This window comes from Caloenas nicobarica, chromosome 10, assembly GCF_036013445.1.
Source record: "Caloenas nicobarica isolate bCalNic1 chromosome 10, bCalNic1.hap1, whole genome shotgun sequence".
NCBI lineage: Eukaryota > Metazoa > Chordata > Aves > Columbiformes > Columbidae > Caloenas > Caloenas nicobarica.
In genome coordinates, this window is record NC_088254.1 from 1,001,547 (window position 1) to 1,015,730 (window position 14,184).

The window sequence follows — 14,184 nt, forward strand, 5'->3', positions numbered from 1 at the left end:
TGGCTCCCCTGGGGTCTAGCATGGAAGGTCACCAGCCATCACACTGTGACTCCCAAACAGCCCCAGCTCAACCACTGAATGTCATTTTTACTTTTCAAATTTACCTTCCTCTGCATTTCCTGAGCATTGCACAAGCTTCTCTGCTCTCCATCCTCTCAGCCCAGAGCCAGGGCTCACAGCACAAGTATCTCAACTGTCCCCCGTTTCCAAACCCAAATATTCCAGGGAAGTTGGGCTGTTGTTGTGACTGAGAACAACTGAGAGGAGAGGAAAGGGACAGACTGCCCAAGCAAAGTTACTGTCTTTTCAGCTTTGAGAATGACCTTGAAAATGTTTGGCTGCAGGGGTAGTGCCTGCATGACTGTCACTGCTCCAAAAGAGTCCTTCTAGGTTGTTGCTGAGCAAGAACAGGAAAGTCATTGACAAGGACGGGCTTCAGGGACCCACGTGCCTCCTGACCATTGCAGGAGGAGATCTGTGGGCCATCGTCACCTCTGGGGCCATCTGGAGTTAAAAGGGCACCTTGACCACCTTAGTGTTCACTTCCGTGGGGTCACAGCCCAGGACTTACCCTGATTGGCAGCTCTGTCATGGCCTCTGCACTGTGGGACCAGCCTGGCCCAGGCAGGGCCTGGGGGAAAGAGCAGCTGGGAGATCTCGAGGTGAAGAAATGGGCACTGGGGTGCATCATGGGACCTATTAGAGAGCCATTTTTACTAGAAACTGCCTGTGGCAAAGCAGGATGGAAACGTCTCTGTCAGCAGGATTATTCCACAGCGATCACGGGCTCTGGCAGCCCCACAGCCTGACCCCAAACCTGTTGTCCCTGAGACAAACCCCTTCCCCACCACCATGTCTTTGTTCTCTGCTGCCCCTGATCAAACTCAGGAAGATTTCCTGACACCTGGGCAGACACAAACCAGCTCCAAGTCAAAGTCCACCAAGACTTTTAATAGGAACAAATCTGATACACCGTGTAAAAATGGGAAAAAAATGGAGGAATCTCTGGGCTGTTTCATCTGCCCATGGGCAAAGGGAGGCGGTTCCCCACAGCTGTGGAACAGCTGCCACATCCCCAGTGAGGGCCACATCACTGTAGAGATGATCTGTGGCAGCATCACACCCTTGGAGACAGCGCCCAAGCCCCTCTGGCCCCTGGGTCATCCCCCCTTGTCTGACCCCAGACTAGCTCCCATGTTTCCCTTCGACATGGAGCTGACCCCTGTCTGCCCCATGAGTCCATAGTAGGGCCCCAGCCCTACCAAGGGCAGGCAGGGCTGGGCAGAGGGTCAGCCTGGAGCCTGACACCATGGAGATGGGCCCTGCTGCTCTGTGTTCCTCCTGTCTTCTCCTTTTCCCCAGAGCACCCTCCAGCACTACCCAGAGCACTGCCAGTCTTGGCCATTTCCACCAGGATAACATCTCCTCCAGGATAACGTCTCCCCAGGACAACATCTCCCACAGGATAAAATCTCCCAAAGGATAGCATTTCCCCCAGGATAACATGTTTCCTGGTCCTGCTCTGCTATTTCTCTCCTTGCCCCATCTCTTGCTCCCACCACCTCTGGGCTCTCTCCACCTCTTGCTGCTGGTGCCCTATGGCCAGAGAGTCAATGGGGTGCGTGGGACAGGTGGCAGCACACAGTCTCATCCCCTCAGCTCTGCTTGTGCCCCTTACTGACCCACCGCAGCACCCACAGCCCTTCCAGGAGGCATCACTGGGACCTCTGTGGAAGGACCCACCGCTGCGCCCAGCCCTGGCTCTGAGCACTTGCCCGGCCAGCAGGGCCAGGAGCAGGCAGAGAAGGGCCCCCAGGATGATGCAGATGATGACAGGCACTGAGATTCTCCCACTGACAGTCGGACGGCCCTGGGTGGGATCTGCATGGGCAAGAACATGAAAGAACAGCACCAGCCTTGGGAGAGGTAGAGGCAGCACCAGTCCTGACGTCCATCACACAAGGCAGCAGGGAGCGGAGGGCCCCGGGGGGGAGTGATGGAAAAGCTTCCACCCTGCTGAGTGAATTACAGCCCTCCTCAATCCCCACACAACCACCCCAGTGCCTCCTCCTGGGAGTTTCACACTCCAGCAAGGAGCCCCTTCCACCCAACTGTGGGCCAGAGTCTGGCCCTGGGATACCCAGCCCTGGGGGGAGGACAAGTTACCTGCTTGGGGTGGGGATGCTGCTGTCCTGGGTGCAGCTGCAGAGGAGGAAAAGAAGAGCTGGGCTGAGAGGGTGGGAGTGCACGTACCAGGGAGACTCCCCTCCAACACACCCATGTGTGTCTGTGGGTGTCCCTGACACATCCCACCCAAATTGCCCCTCCTGTAGTGCTAGAAAGGGACCCAGGACAGGGTCTGGGGCCTCTGCTCTGGGTGGCAGGCAGGGTGGTGCAGGCAGCCCAGGGGATGGCCCTGGAGCTGCAGGGCCCCATGGGCAGTGGCCCAAGGACATCCAGTTCCACCGAGGCTGCTCCCTGCATGGCACCAGGCTGCTGCACCTCACAGGAACATTCCTGCTCTCGGGAGCTCAGGGGCTGTGCCAGGACCAAGCGGGTGAAAGGCCTTCCCCAGCTCCCTGCCAATACCCGAGCAAGGGGTCCCAGCTCCCCGCTCACCCAAGCAGTGCACAGCAGCATCTTCCTTATGCCGGCAAGTACGTCCGTCCCCAGGCCGGGCCCAGCAGTCCTGCAGAGACGACTCCGTCCCCCGGCACTCCACCCGCTCCAGCCAGATGGGGCCTTGCCCCACCCCAAAAGCAGCCTCATGCAGGGCAGACACCGCGGGGCCACAGCCCAGCTGCCTGCACGCCACTTGGGCATCCCACACGTCCCAGGAGTCATCGCACACTGTCCCCCAGGAGCCGTGATGCCAGAGCTCCATTCTGCCCGAGCACCCATCCTCGCCTCCCACGGCATGGATCTTCTCCCTGTCTGGAGAAGGCAAAGAGCTCCCATGGCACCCAGACAGCAGAGCCCTGCCAGGCAAGAGGAGCAAACAGAGGAGCAGCTCCCTACCTGTGCAGCTGGTGGAACTGGGGCATGGGGCCAAAGGCTCTGGGGGCATTTCTGGGCGTCTCCCTGAAGAAGGAAAGACTGTGGTGAAGGGGCTGGCTCAGGCGATTGTGCAGAAGAGATCGGGGCTGAGCTCTGCTCGTGCCTGTGTGTGCCATCTTGGTCACAGAGCAGCAGGGGGTGTCCATGGAGGGGAGGCTCCTCTGAATCCTGTCTGGTCTCTGCTGAGACCTCCCTTGGAGATGTCACTGCCTCCCCCAAGCACTGCTGGGTGGCAAGTGCTGCTGGACATGTGGGGCTCTGAGAGCTGTGGTCACATTTGTGCCACCAGCAGCAGAAGAGTCTGACATGGAAATGAAAACCCCTCCAAGCTCTTTCTCTGCATTTGGCTGTGCCCAGAGTGGAGCAGAAGCTGGGGTGACACCAGTCCCGAGTGGCTCAGAGTTACCATTGCAGGTGATATAGGTCTCTTCTCGAAGGTCATTGCATGACTGTGGGTCCCAGGGAGCAGAGGGACACTGCCAAAAAGAGATGTTTTTCTCCCCACACTGCATGTAATCCAGCCAGGCAGGGCCAGACACCCTGCCATAGTGCAGGTCTGTTTCCAGGGATCCTCCATCCACACAGCCCAGCTCCTTGCATGCCAGCGACACCGTGTCAGGAGTCATCGAGTTGGAGCAAACACTCCCCCATGTCCCGTTGCAGAAAACCTGGAGGCGCCCGGAGCAGCCGCTGCTGTTCTCCAGCCTCAGAGCCACGAACTCTGGGAGGAAAGAGGCAGCAAGAGGAACAGGCTGGTCTGGGGCTGTGGGAGCCAGGACACCACTGTGCTCCCCAGGCCCCCAGGCAGGCAGGGCGGGGCCAGCAAGTCCCCCTTGCACCCAGGGCAGAGAGAAGTCCCTGATGGACACACCCCCCTGCTCTCCCCGCTCACCCTGGGGGACAGCTGAGCTCCTCAGGGATCCCAGTGAGACTGAAGGCACCCGTGTATGGGTGTCCATAGGCTGGGCTAAGGCAGAGGCTGAGCCAGGGACAGCCTTGGCCATGCCCGACTTTCCTTGTGTCCCGGCCTCCCTGGAAGCCATCCCGGCAGATCTCCCGGCACAGACCTGAGCAGATGACGCCCGCGTCCTCTTTGTGCCCGCAGTCGTGCTGCCCTCAGGGCCCGGCAGCGCAGTCCCAGAGAGCAGCTTCGGATCCGGAGCAGTTCACACCGTCCAGCCAGATCTGCCCGGAGCCTTCCCCAAACCGAGCGGAGCTGGCCGCCTCCACCGCCCCTCCGCAGCCCAGATGGTGGCAAACAGCGGCGGCATCAGACAGGTCCCAGCCATCGTCACAGACGGTCCCCCAGCTGCCCTGGTAGTAGATCTCCACTCTCCCTGTGCAGCGCCTGGGCCCGTTCAACAGCCGGACCCGCCGGCTCCCTGCAGTGGGGAGAAACCCCAGGTGCTGTCAGGGGGTGGCTGCCCCCCCACCCCATCATCTGGGGGCTCGTGCACCACTGCTCACCCCAGCAAATGACTCCCACATCCTCCACAACACCTCCCAACAGGGCTCTCCCAGGCAGGGAGGTGTTGCAGAGGGTCAGGTTGGCCTTGTGCTCTGCGCACCGGACCCCTTGCAGCCCCACGGGGCCCGTCCCTCGCTCAGGCTTTGGGGGGTTGTAGGCTTTTTCTGCCTCTCCACACCGCAGCTGCTGGCACACCACGCTGGCCTCCTGCACGTCCCACTGGTCGTCCAGGACTCTGCCCCATGTCCCACGCTGGAAGATCTCCACTCGCCCGTCGCACCAGCTCCTTCCGCCCACCAGCTGCAGGGATGCAGAGTTGGCTGGGCCTGGGGACAGCAGAGGAGCCACAGCCATCAGCGGCACCGGGCAGCACGGCAGCCTCCAGGGAGGAGGGCAAGGAGGGATTGTCTGACCAAACAGGACAAGATTGAGCCCTGTCCCGACAAGAAGCGAGGGCAAAACCCAGGCCCTGTCTGCAGCTCACACCCAGGTCTGCTGCTGCTGGGTGATGGGATGAGGCTCTGCAGGGCTCTCTGTGGGGATGGGATGTGGCTGTCTGCAGCCACAGGGATGGAGCAGAGCCCCACCGACCTGTCCTGGGCTCATCCTATGGAACACAGGCCTGGCAGTGGTGCCGGGGCCTAAGGCGCTGCCCTGGGGACAGGTGTCTGCCTCTGTTCAGATCTCAGCTCTCCCAGAGCAGAGCAGTCAGTGTGAGTGAGGAAAGCCCCCTGGGGTTCCTCCAGGGAGAAATTCAGCCTGGTGCTGCCATGGGACCCCTGCTTTGGAGGGCCATGTCTCGCACAAAGGGAAATGGAGCTAATGCACCATTTTCCCAGCACTCAACTGAGCAAATCACAGCAGCGTTGTTCCCGTGGGAGCATGGGGAGGCCTCCAGGGTGGTCACTGGGCACTGTCCCAGGTGGGCTTCAGTCCCGTCACAGTGGAATGAGTCTCTCCACACAGGGCCAGTCTCTCTCCCAAAATACTCTCCTCCAGGAATGGACTCAGCAAACCCACAGTGGAGTTGATGACACAGAACGTGGGCATCGGAGAGATCCCAGCAGGAGGCACAGAGGGTCTCCCAGGTCCCCAGCACCTGGACCTCCACCCTCCCCTCACATGCTGTGCTGCCGTTCACCAGCCTGAATCCTGTGTACTCTGAGGAGAGAGGGTGGGTTGGTGCATTTGTAGCCTCGGTAGCCAGTGGAGAGTCCAAAGGGACAGATGCCTTTCTTCTTGTTCACGGTTTTCATGCTGTAGACAGAACAATGATCCCTCCTGTCCTACACCCACCCAGCCTGGCCCTTGCTCTGTTCCCAAGCCCTGGCACAGCCCCAGTGTTCAACACCCCACCCTGAGTCCTTACGTGTGCAGTTGACAGCAGCGCTGTTCATCTGGGTGCAGGCCTGGTCCCGGGAGGACCCCGTGGGGCGGGAGGACAGGAGCGACTCATTCCCCACACACTGCAGCTCTCCATCACACATGGGACCAACCCCTTCTCCAAAGTGACCTCCTCCAGACACAGGCAGGGCCATGCCGCACTACAGCTCCCTGCAGACCTCCTCAGCAGCTTTGGGGCCAAAGTGGGAATCACAAACAGTTTTCCACTGGTCCCCATCACGTTCTGAGCAGTGGCTCTTTCCTCCCACCACACGGACAAATCCTGGAATAAAACCACCAAACAACCTGGGAGTTCCCAGAGCCCTCTGGCAGTCACATGCCCACATCCCGCATCACCTCCAAGCAAGCCATGGCCAAAGTGCCTACTGCACATCCCAAAGGAAGCTGTTGGGGAAGTCTTGGTGACACAAACATATCCAAGACCCCTCCGCCCCTTCTCTACATCACCAGAGCACCCGAGGTGTGTGTCTGCCGCACACTCACAGCCACAGGTGCTACTCACACAAAGGGCTCCCACACAAGGTCCTCTGTGCTGCCCGGCATGGTCCCCTCAGCACCGCAGCCCTGTGAGCAGTTGGGGTCCAGGAGAACTGGCCCAGATGATGACGAAGCTGCAGTTGCTCAGCCCCTGCAAAGCCTGGGCCAGGCAGGACCATCATCACCTGGGTGCAGCCAGAAGCTCATTCTGATCCCAGGAGTGTTCCTGGGGTGCTGGGAGGTTCCTTTTAGGTGGGAGATGTCCCAGAGCACAGAAATGGAGCAGCTGTTATCATGGCTGGTGCCTGTCCAGAGCCCTCCCCTGCCTGGTTGAGGGGGATGTTCTCATCCAGGGACACCGTGCTCTGCCCAGGGGTGCACAGGTCCCAGGCCAATGGCCAGGCAGGGGACAGATGACCCGCATGTCCCCCTGGCCTCATGCTGCCTCACGGGGTGACAGCAGCACAGACGAGAGTCAGTAAGTGCTGGCAAAGACCCTGTTCCATGGGTCAGTGTGGGGGGCTGTGAGCAGGCAGGAGGGGTTGGGCAGCTTGTCAGTGCTGCCTTCATGGGGTCCTGTCCCACAGGGATGTCACAGCTTTCCCCAGGGACCAGTTACACCAGCAATGACAGTGCCAGCTCAACAGCATGATTGACCACACTGGGCCCAGATCCAGCACGTTTGTTGCTCCTTATGGCACAGTCATGTCCCTTCCTCCATCCCAGCCCCAAAGCTAGGTATTAGGCTGACCCCTTACCTGAACACATCACTCCAGCATCCTCAGCATGATCACAGTTATGTTCACCCCATCCTATGTGTTTGCAATCAGCCAGGGTAGATTCAGTGCCGTTACAGCCGACATCATCCATCCAAATGGGGCCAGATCCTGCCTCAAAGTGTCCGTACTGAGGAGCTCCAACAGCAGACCCGCAGCCCAGCTGCTTACAAACCACTGCTGCATCGTTCATGCTCCAGTAGTCATCACACACTGTCCCCCACTGTCCCAGGTGTTTCACCTCCACTCTCCCAGCACAGCACCTGCCACCATCCGCCAGGCTCACCTCCACAGCACCTTCAAACACCAACACGGGATGAGTCAGGACAGCACTGAGCCCCACTGCTGCAGGTTTGAGGAAACCTCCTGCCTGCACTGAATCAGATGTACCAGGGTGGGAGCACCCTCTCCTCCAGGCTGTCCCCAGAGCAGTCGGAGGGCCCCTTCTGTCCCCAGAGCTGTGCAAGGCTAGGGGTGCCCAGGTCCAGCACTGCTGGGTCATTCTCCATCCAAACACACAAGGCACCTCTTCCCACCCCAACAGCCACCTGCCCCCCATCCATGCCCACCCACACACTGCCCAACCCTGCACTGGGCACCCGCTGCCCCCAGACCAGCACCCCCTGAACAGCCCCGTGTACGCAGGACTGCAGCTTCCCCTGCAAACCACCTGCCCCAGCACCATCCAAACCCAGCCCAGCCCCAGGGCTTTCCCTGTTCGCATGGAGACCATCCAGAGGATCCCACATCCCCTCCTCTCCTGGTGTCAGCCCAGCCCCTGCACTGGGCCAGGCCCCTCAGGAAGGACGTCTCCCGACTGCAGATGTCCCTGTCCTCTTCTCTCTGCAGGGCACAAACTGCCCTCGTGGGGTTTGGTCTCCCCTGAAATAAGGGGCGCTGAGCAGCACACAAACCCTCTGGGGCACCCCAGAGGTTGGCAGTGCCCTGGGGATCTCTGGGTGCTGCCATCACCAGTGAGGCAGAGTGCTGGGAACAAGGGGTCCCAAAATGGTACCCCAGGACAGGGGGTCTGTGAATCCAGCCATGCTCAGGCTGCCCTGAACACTGGAGCCCTGGAAAACGAGATATTCTCTCCCACCCAGACAGGTACAGGGAAAGGCACAGGCTCCATCGATCTGAGCACCTTCTGCCTCTTGTCTCAGCAGCACCTGCAAAGAAACCCCATTCCCAGACAGATCCCTGTGACCACACTGGTACCTACTGGCCCTTGGTGTTGGGACAAAGGAGTCAGCACTTACCCCTGCACAGCCGTACCCAGAGGAGCAGCCACAGCATCTGAGGGGACAGGAGTCCCTCTGTGCCCATCCTGAGCCTCCTGCCCTGATGGCACATCCCTCTGTGCCGCACTCCCTGCCACAGCTCCAGGGACCCGTGGGAACAATGATGACGGGAGGGCAATATATCTCTGCAGATGCCCTCTCAGCTACAGGAGGAGCCAATCAAAGCAGCAGCACCTTTTTAGACATTATTGGGAGCTATCTCCCCTCCGACACAGCCCAGTCCTCCAATGAACTTCTCCAGCGCCATTCATGACCATATATGAGGGATGGCTCTGCTGCAGGTGTCACATCACTGTGCTGGTGGAACGTCACAGGACAGGGCCGGTTGTAGTGGGGGATACAGTTTTATTACTCCTTGAGCCCTGCGGTGTGGACCAGGAGCACCGAGCATGTCCTGTGACAGGCACATCCAAGAGCCCGAGGTGAGAGTGTCCAGTCACTCCCGTGCCATAAGACCCATGGGGCTGGGACTGCACCGGGGCTATGTCAGGAAGGGAAGGAAGCAGCCCCTGCGACAGACCCCACTGTGCTGGGAGCAGCAGCTGGGAAAGGGCCTTAGCCCAGGGCAGAGACCCATCCCAGGAGCGCTGGTTCACCCACCGCTCCCTGGAGAGCCCATGGAAGGTCCCTCACAGGAGCTGGAGCTGGGACACGTCCCTGTCCTGGCAGCAGACGTGCAACCCAGAGGCTCAGACATGTCCCTGACTGTCAGTGTGTCACTGAGAGGCTGTTATTCCCCACAGGTGGATCAGAGCTGCAGCCTGCAGGTGCACAAATACAGCCCCCGCACTCCCCCCGTGGCACCCGGGCAGGAAGTCTGTGGTTTCCTCCAGGCACCGTACCCGGGCACATCCCTGCGGTGCCCCCGAGCCACCCCCACCCCGACGGCTGCAGCCACGGCTGCAGGGGCTGCTCCTTTGGCCTCGCAGACACAGGGCTGGGCAGACACAGGGCTGGGCAGATCCTGTACCTCATGGGGACCCTGTGACAGCACATGGACGGTCTGCACCGAGCTCCATGGCCATGGGGTGTCACCGGTGACGCGAGCACTGCACCCTCCTACTGCCACCGCTGTGTGCTCATGGGTTATACTGACAGTGACCTCACATCGGCTACTGCCACTGCTGTGTGCTCATTGGTTATACTGACAGTGACCTCACACCCTCTACTGCCACCACTGTGTGCTCATTGGTTACACTGTCACACGTGTGTGTGCACTCTATGGACTTCTGCTGACAATGGTTCCAAAAAGCTGAATTTAGGTGGGGTATAAATATAGTGTTGTGACATGAGGAGCACCCACACAAGCCATGTGTCTGTTCCTGGCACATCTACTACTCAGTCACAGGTGATGTCGTATCATCTATGTCTGATATTGGCTGCTCCTGGCCTGTTGGGTATTCAGACACCAATGACCGCAAAACCACCTACACAAACTATGGACCCGCTCCTGCCCTATCAGCTGCTCAGGCAGCAGCGACATTATAAGCACCTACACATGCCATGGGCCTACTGCAGGCCTGTGAGCTACTCAGGGGTGACTGACTCAGACACCTGGTGACCTCCCCAGCACCTGTAAGGACGTGCACCTGGTCCTGGCCTATCAGCCATTCAGCCATGAGTGACATCACAAGCACATCCCAAGCCACGTTTCTCCCTCTTGCCTTCAGCTCCTCAGGCACCAGTGACTTGACCATGTCACATCCACCCACCTGCTGAGTGCTCACCTGCAAGACACAAAGGCACAAGTGACCTCACAGGCTGTGACACAAACTGTGTGCCTGTGCTGGGCCTGTCAGCTGCTTGGGTGTCAGTGACCTGCAACCACTTGCACAATCCTTGCATCAGCTCCTGGCCTGTGATCTACTGAGACACCAGCGACCTCACCAGCACAACCTATTTGCTCTGTGCACATGTTGGGGGTGACCCCATCTGGCAGTGCCCACCCACTCACTTGCTCAATCCCCAGCAGCAGGATAGGGGAGGGAACTGGAAGGGCAAAAGCAAGAAAGAAAATCTCATGGGTCAAGATTAAGACAACTTAAGTGGAGAAGTAATCACTCACAGCAGGAGATACATATGCTCAGCCTGTCTCTGAGCAAGGGATGTTTTGAAGAACACACCTGCCTCCTCAGTTCTATTGCTGACCATGACGTCATACAGTGTGGAATATCCCTTCGATGAGTTGGGGTCAGGTCTCCTGGCTTTGTCCCCTCCAGCCTCTTGCCACCTCCAGCCTCCACACTGTTAGGGCAGAGTGAGAAACAGCAAAGGCCTTGAGGCTGTGCCAGTGCTGCTCAGCAACTGCTACATCAGTGTGTTGTCAAACCTGTTCTGGGCACCATCAGCAAGGGCTGCGAAGAAGAAAATTAGCTCCATCCCAGCCAGTACAATCTCCATGCCTTATTTCACACCACGTGCACCCTGCTCAGGCCCTGCAGCGTTCAAGACATTTACATCCACCAACACCCCCTTCTCCACCCCTTGACACGACACACGCAGCACACTGGGTTTGGCTGGTGTGGCTCAGGTGGACCTGGGCAACTACCATCACACTCCTGACTTCTCCCGTCACTCAGTCAGAGCAGTTTGGAACATTCAATCAGGTTATGAACCTAAGGACAAGGAAACCTATTTATCACCAGCCTGCACCCCACAGTGGCCTTACAAGCATCTGGGAGACGCCCACAACCAGGGGGGTGCCTCTTTTTGCACCTCAACATCCAATTTGTGGTTTATGGGTTTATTGGCAACTTCTTCTGCTTCACGTTGTCTATTTTGAGATCCCCTTCAGGTCCTTTCCGTATTGTCCCCATGCACATGTTCTTCTGAAGCTGGAATTTTGTCCTGGTTTTCCATGTTCACAGGCAGTTCACCTGTGTCTCGCAGCACCCAGAAGAGCTCAGAGTGTGACCCAGGAATCCCACATGGCCCATCCTGCTGGGCTGGGCTGGGATGCGGGGGCCATACAGTCCAGCCCACAGGACTGGGCTTTTCTTTGTATGTTAAAGGATCTGTGCTGAGGGCCCCTCAGTGGCCTCCTGGGGGAGGACATAGCCCTTGGGCATGATCCAGCTTGTCTGTGTCCTCCCCACCTGATTGAAGTTCCTCCCCAGACATCTGTGGGCTGCTTCTGCACTGGGTAAAGTGGGGGATGTCGACCCATCCTTATACTTTTCTTTCTACTCTCATTTAAAATCTACTTCTTCATTCCATTAGGTCGTATTAAAGAAGGCGTTATCCATTTTATATGTACGTTATAATGGCTATGTATATTTAATTTCTCTGGTTTTATACATATGTATATATCTATATATAATCTATATACTCTTATACACATGTATAGAGGCATATATACATTTTAAATACCATATATATTCATAAATGAAACAAAATAAAACAGAATAGAATAAAAATATAAAAATACTGTCAGCTCATGACTTGGACAGGCATACTCCTTGCTGGGTAAAGAACTGGCTGGAGGGCTGAGCCCAAATTGTTGTGAACAGAGTCAGATCCAGCTGGTGGCTGGTCACAAGTGGTGTTCCTCAGGGCTCAGTATTGGGGCCAGTTCTGTTTAATCTCTTTATCAATGATCTGGACAAGGGGATCGAGTGCACCCTCAGTAAGTTTGCAGATGACACCAAATTGGGTGGGAGTGTTGATCTGCTGGAGGCTGGGAAGGGTCTACAGAGGGATATGGACCAGACGAAACGATGGGCTGAGGCCAGTTGTCTGAGGTTCAACAAAGACAAGTGCCAGGTCCTGCACTAAAGTCATAACAACCCCAGGTAACGCTACAGGCTTGGGGAAGAGCAGCTGGAAAGCTGCCTGGTGGAAAAGGACCTGGAGCTGTTGATCGACAGTGGCTGAACCTGAGACAGCAGTGTGCTCAGGTGGCCAAAAAAGGCCAATGGTATCCTGGCTGGTATCAGCACTAGTGTGACCAGCAGGACTAGAGAAGCGATTGTTCCCCTGTCCTGGCCACTGGTGAGGCTGCAACTCCAATCCTGGGGTCAGTTTTGGGCACCTCACAGCAAGAAAGACTTTGAGGTGTTGGAGTCAGTTAAGAGAAGGGCAGCAAAGTTGATGAAGGGTCTGGAGCACAAGTCAGATGGGTTGTGGCTGAGGAAGCTGAAGCTGTTTAGCCTGGAGAAAAGGAGGCTGAGGGGAGACCATATTGGTCTCTGCAACTCCCTGAAAGGAGGTTGTAGTGAGGTGTGGGTCAGTCTCTTTTATCCAGGTAACAAGTGATAGAACAAGAGGAAATGGCCTCAAGTTGTGCCAGGAAATGACTGGGTATTAGAAAAAATTTCTTCATGAAAAGGATTTTTGGGCATTTGAACTGGCTGCCCAGGGAAGTAGTTGAGTCACCATCTCTGGAGGGTTTTAAAAGACATGTAGAAATGGGGCTTAGGGACACGGTTTAGTGGTGGAATTGGCAGTCTTGGGTTTATGCCTGGACTCTATCATCTTAAAGGTCTTTTCTGACCTACATGATTCTATGATTCCATTATTCTGTTATTTTATGATTCTTCTATGCTTGTACCTACACACAAATACAGATTTTCTCATATAAAAAGACAGATGACAGATATCTGATAAGATTAGTGCAAATTCGGCCATCCAAAATGAACGCATTACACTGAAGCTTTTTACCCTGCTTTTCTCCATCAAGCAAGTGTCGCCAAAACCTCAGAGCGGGACTCACTCTGTGCCAAGAGTTAGAGGAGGCATGGACAGTCATCGGCAGGGAGTTTTTTGGGGCCCTGGGTTGTCTAAGACAAAAATATAATCTTATTGAGTGCTGTAGGTTTCCATATGATGGGAATGTTGAGAACTCTTTTTTTTAAAGCAACAAAGAAATAAAATGAAAGATGTAGAGTGAAGGAAAAGTCTTACTGCAACTTTCGGCTTCAAATATATCTGGTGTTGTCAACCTCCTTCCTTTGTTCTGCCTTGTTTTACTATACTGATCTCTGGGGGATTTTGTGTTCTGCCTTTGTTTGCAAAGGCAAGTGATCATAACGTTGGGCTGGGATGCAGTTAGAGGGACAGGGGTGGGTGGTGCCAGTGTAGGTGCCCTGGGACCCTCTGCCTGGGCTCCAGCTGCAGCTTCCGAGGGGCTCTGGTCTCCAGCAGGTTCTCTATGACAGCGACCAGTCCAGACCTGGACTGCAGAGACACTGGCTCCTCTGGAGGTGGCCCTGGATACTTGTGGTCAGGCACTGGAGCTCGGCCTGAAAATGTGAGAAATTTTCACATGTCTTTAAAAGCAGGAGCAGGAAATCATCAGCTGAAAAAATTGAATACTTTAAATAAAATATCTGTGTTTTCGTGTGAGATCGAATTGAGACTTTTCAGGATGTGCATTAATAACAAGAGGAGAACTTCTCATCTTCCACTAGATTGGCCTTGTCAGCACTCTCTCTGTTAGGCTGTGCATTTTATCTCCCTCATTTCTCATATATTTCCACCCGTCCTAACTAAACTGACCACATCTATAGTCACATTTCCAGCAGTGCATCTACACGTAAGCACTTGCGATTGCTCTCTGGATTTCCCTTCCCCTTACTCTTTGATCACTCAGACACCTGTCAACAGTCCAGTTGCTGCTTTCAGCTTCAAGGAGATAAAAGATTCCTTGTCTTTCAGTAGTCTGTCTAATTCTGTCTTTAGCCAACTCTTTTATTGTGTTTAT

General features: G+C 56.2%; 1 protein-coding gene across 1 annotated transcript; it reads right to left on the reverse strand.

Moving 5' to 3' along the window:
* Positions 1 to 364: 364 nt before the first annotated feature.
* On the reverse strand, positions 365 to 8,508 carry LOC135992567 (deleted in malignant brain tumors 1 protein-like). The gene is given in 12 exon segments (XM_065641853.1): positions 365 to 504; positions 1,744 to 1,881; positions 2,167 to 2,202; positions 2,620 to 2,934; positions 3,019 to 3,081; positions 3,464 to 3,778; positions 4,125 to 4,439; positions 4,525 to 4,851; positions 5,354 to 5,677; positions 5,895 to 6,191; positions 7,165 to 7,479; positions 8,442 to 8,508. Coding segments are annotated over 12 exon segments (2,652 nt in total).
* Positions 8,509 to 14,184: the final 5,676 nt, after the last annotated feature.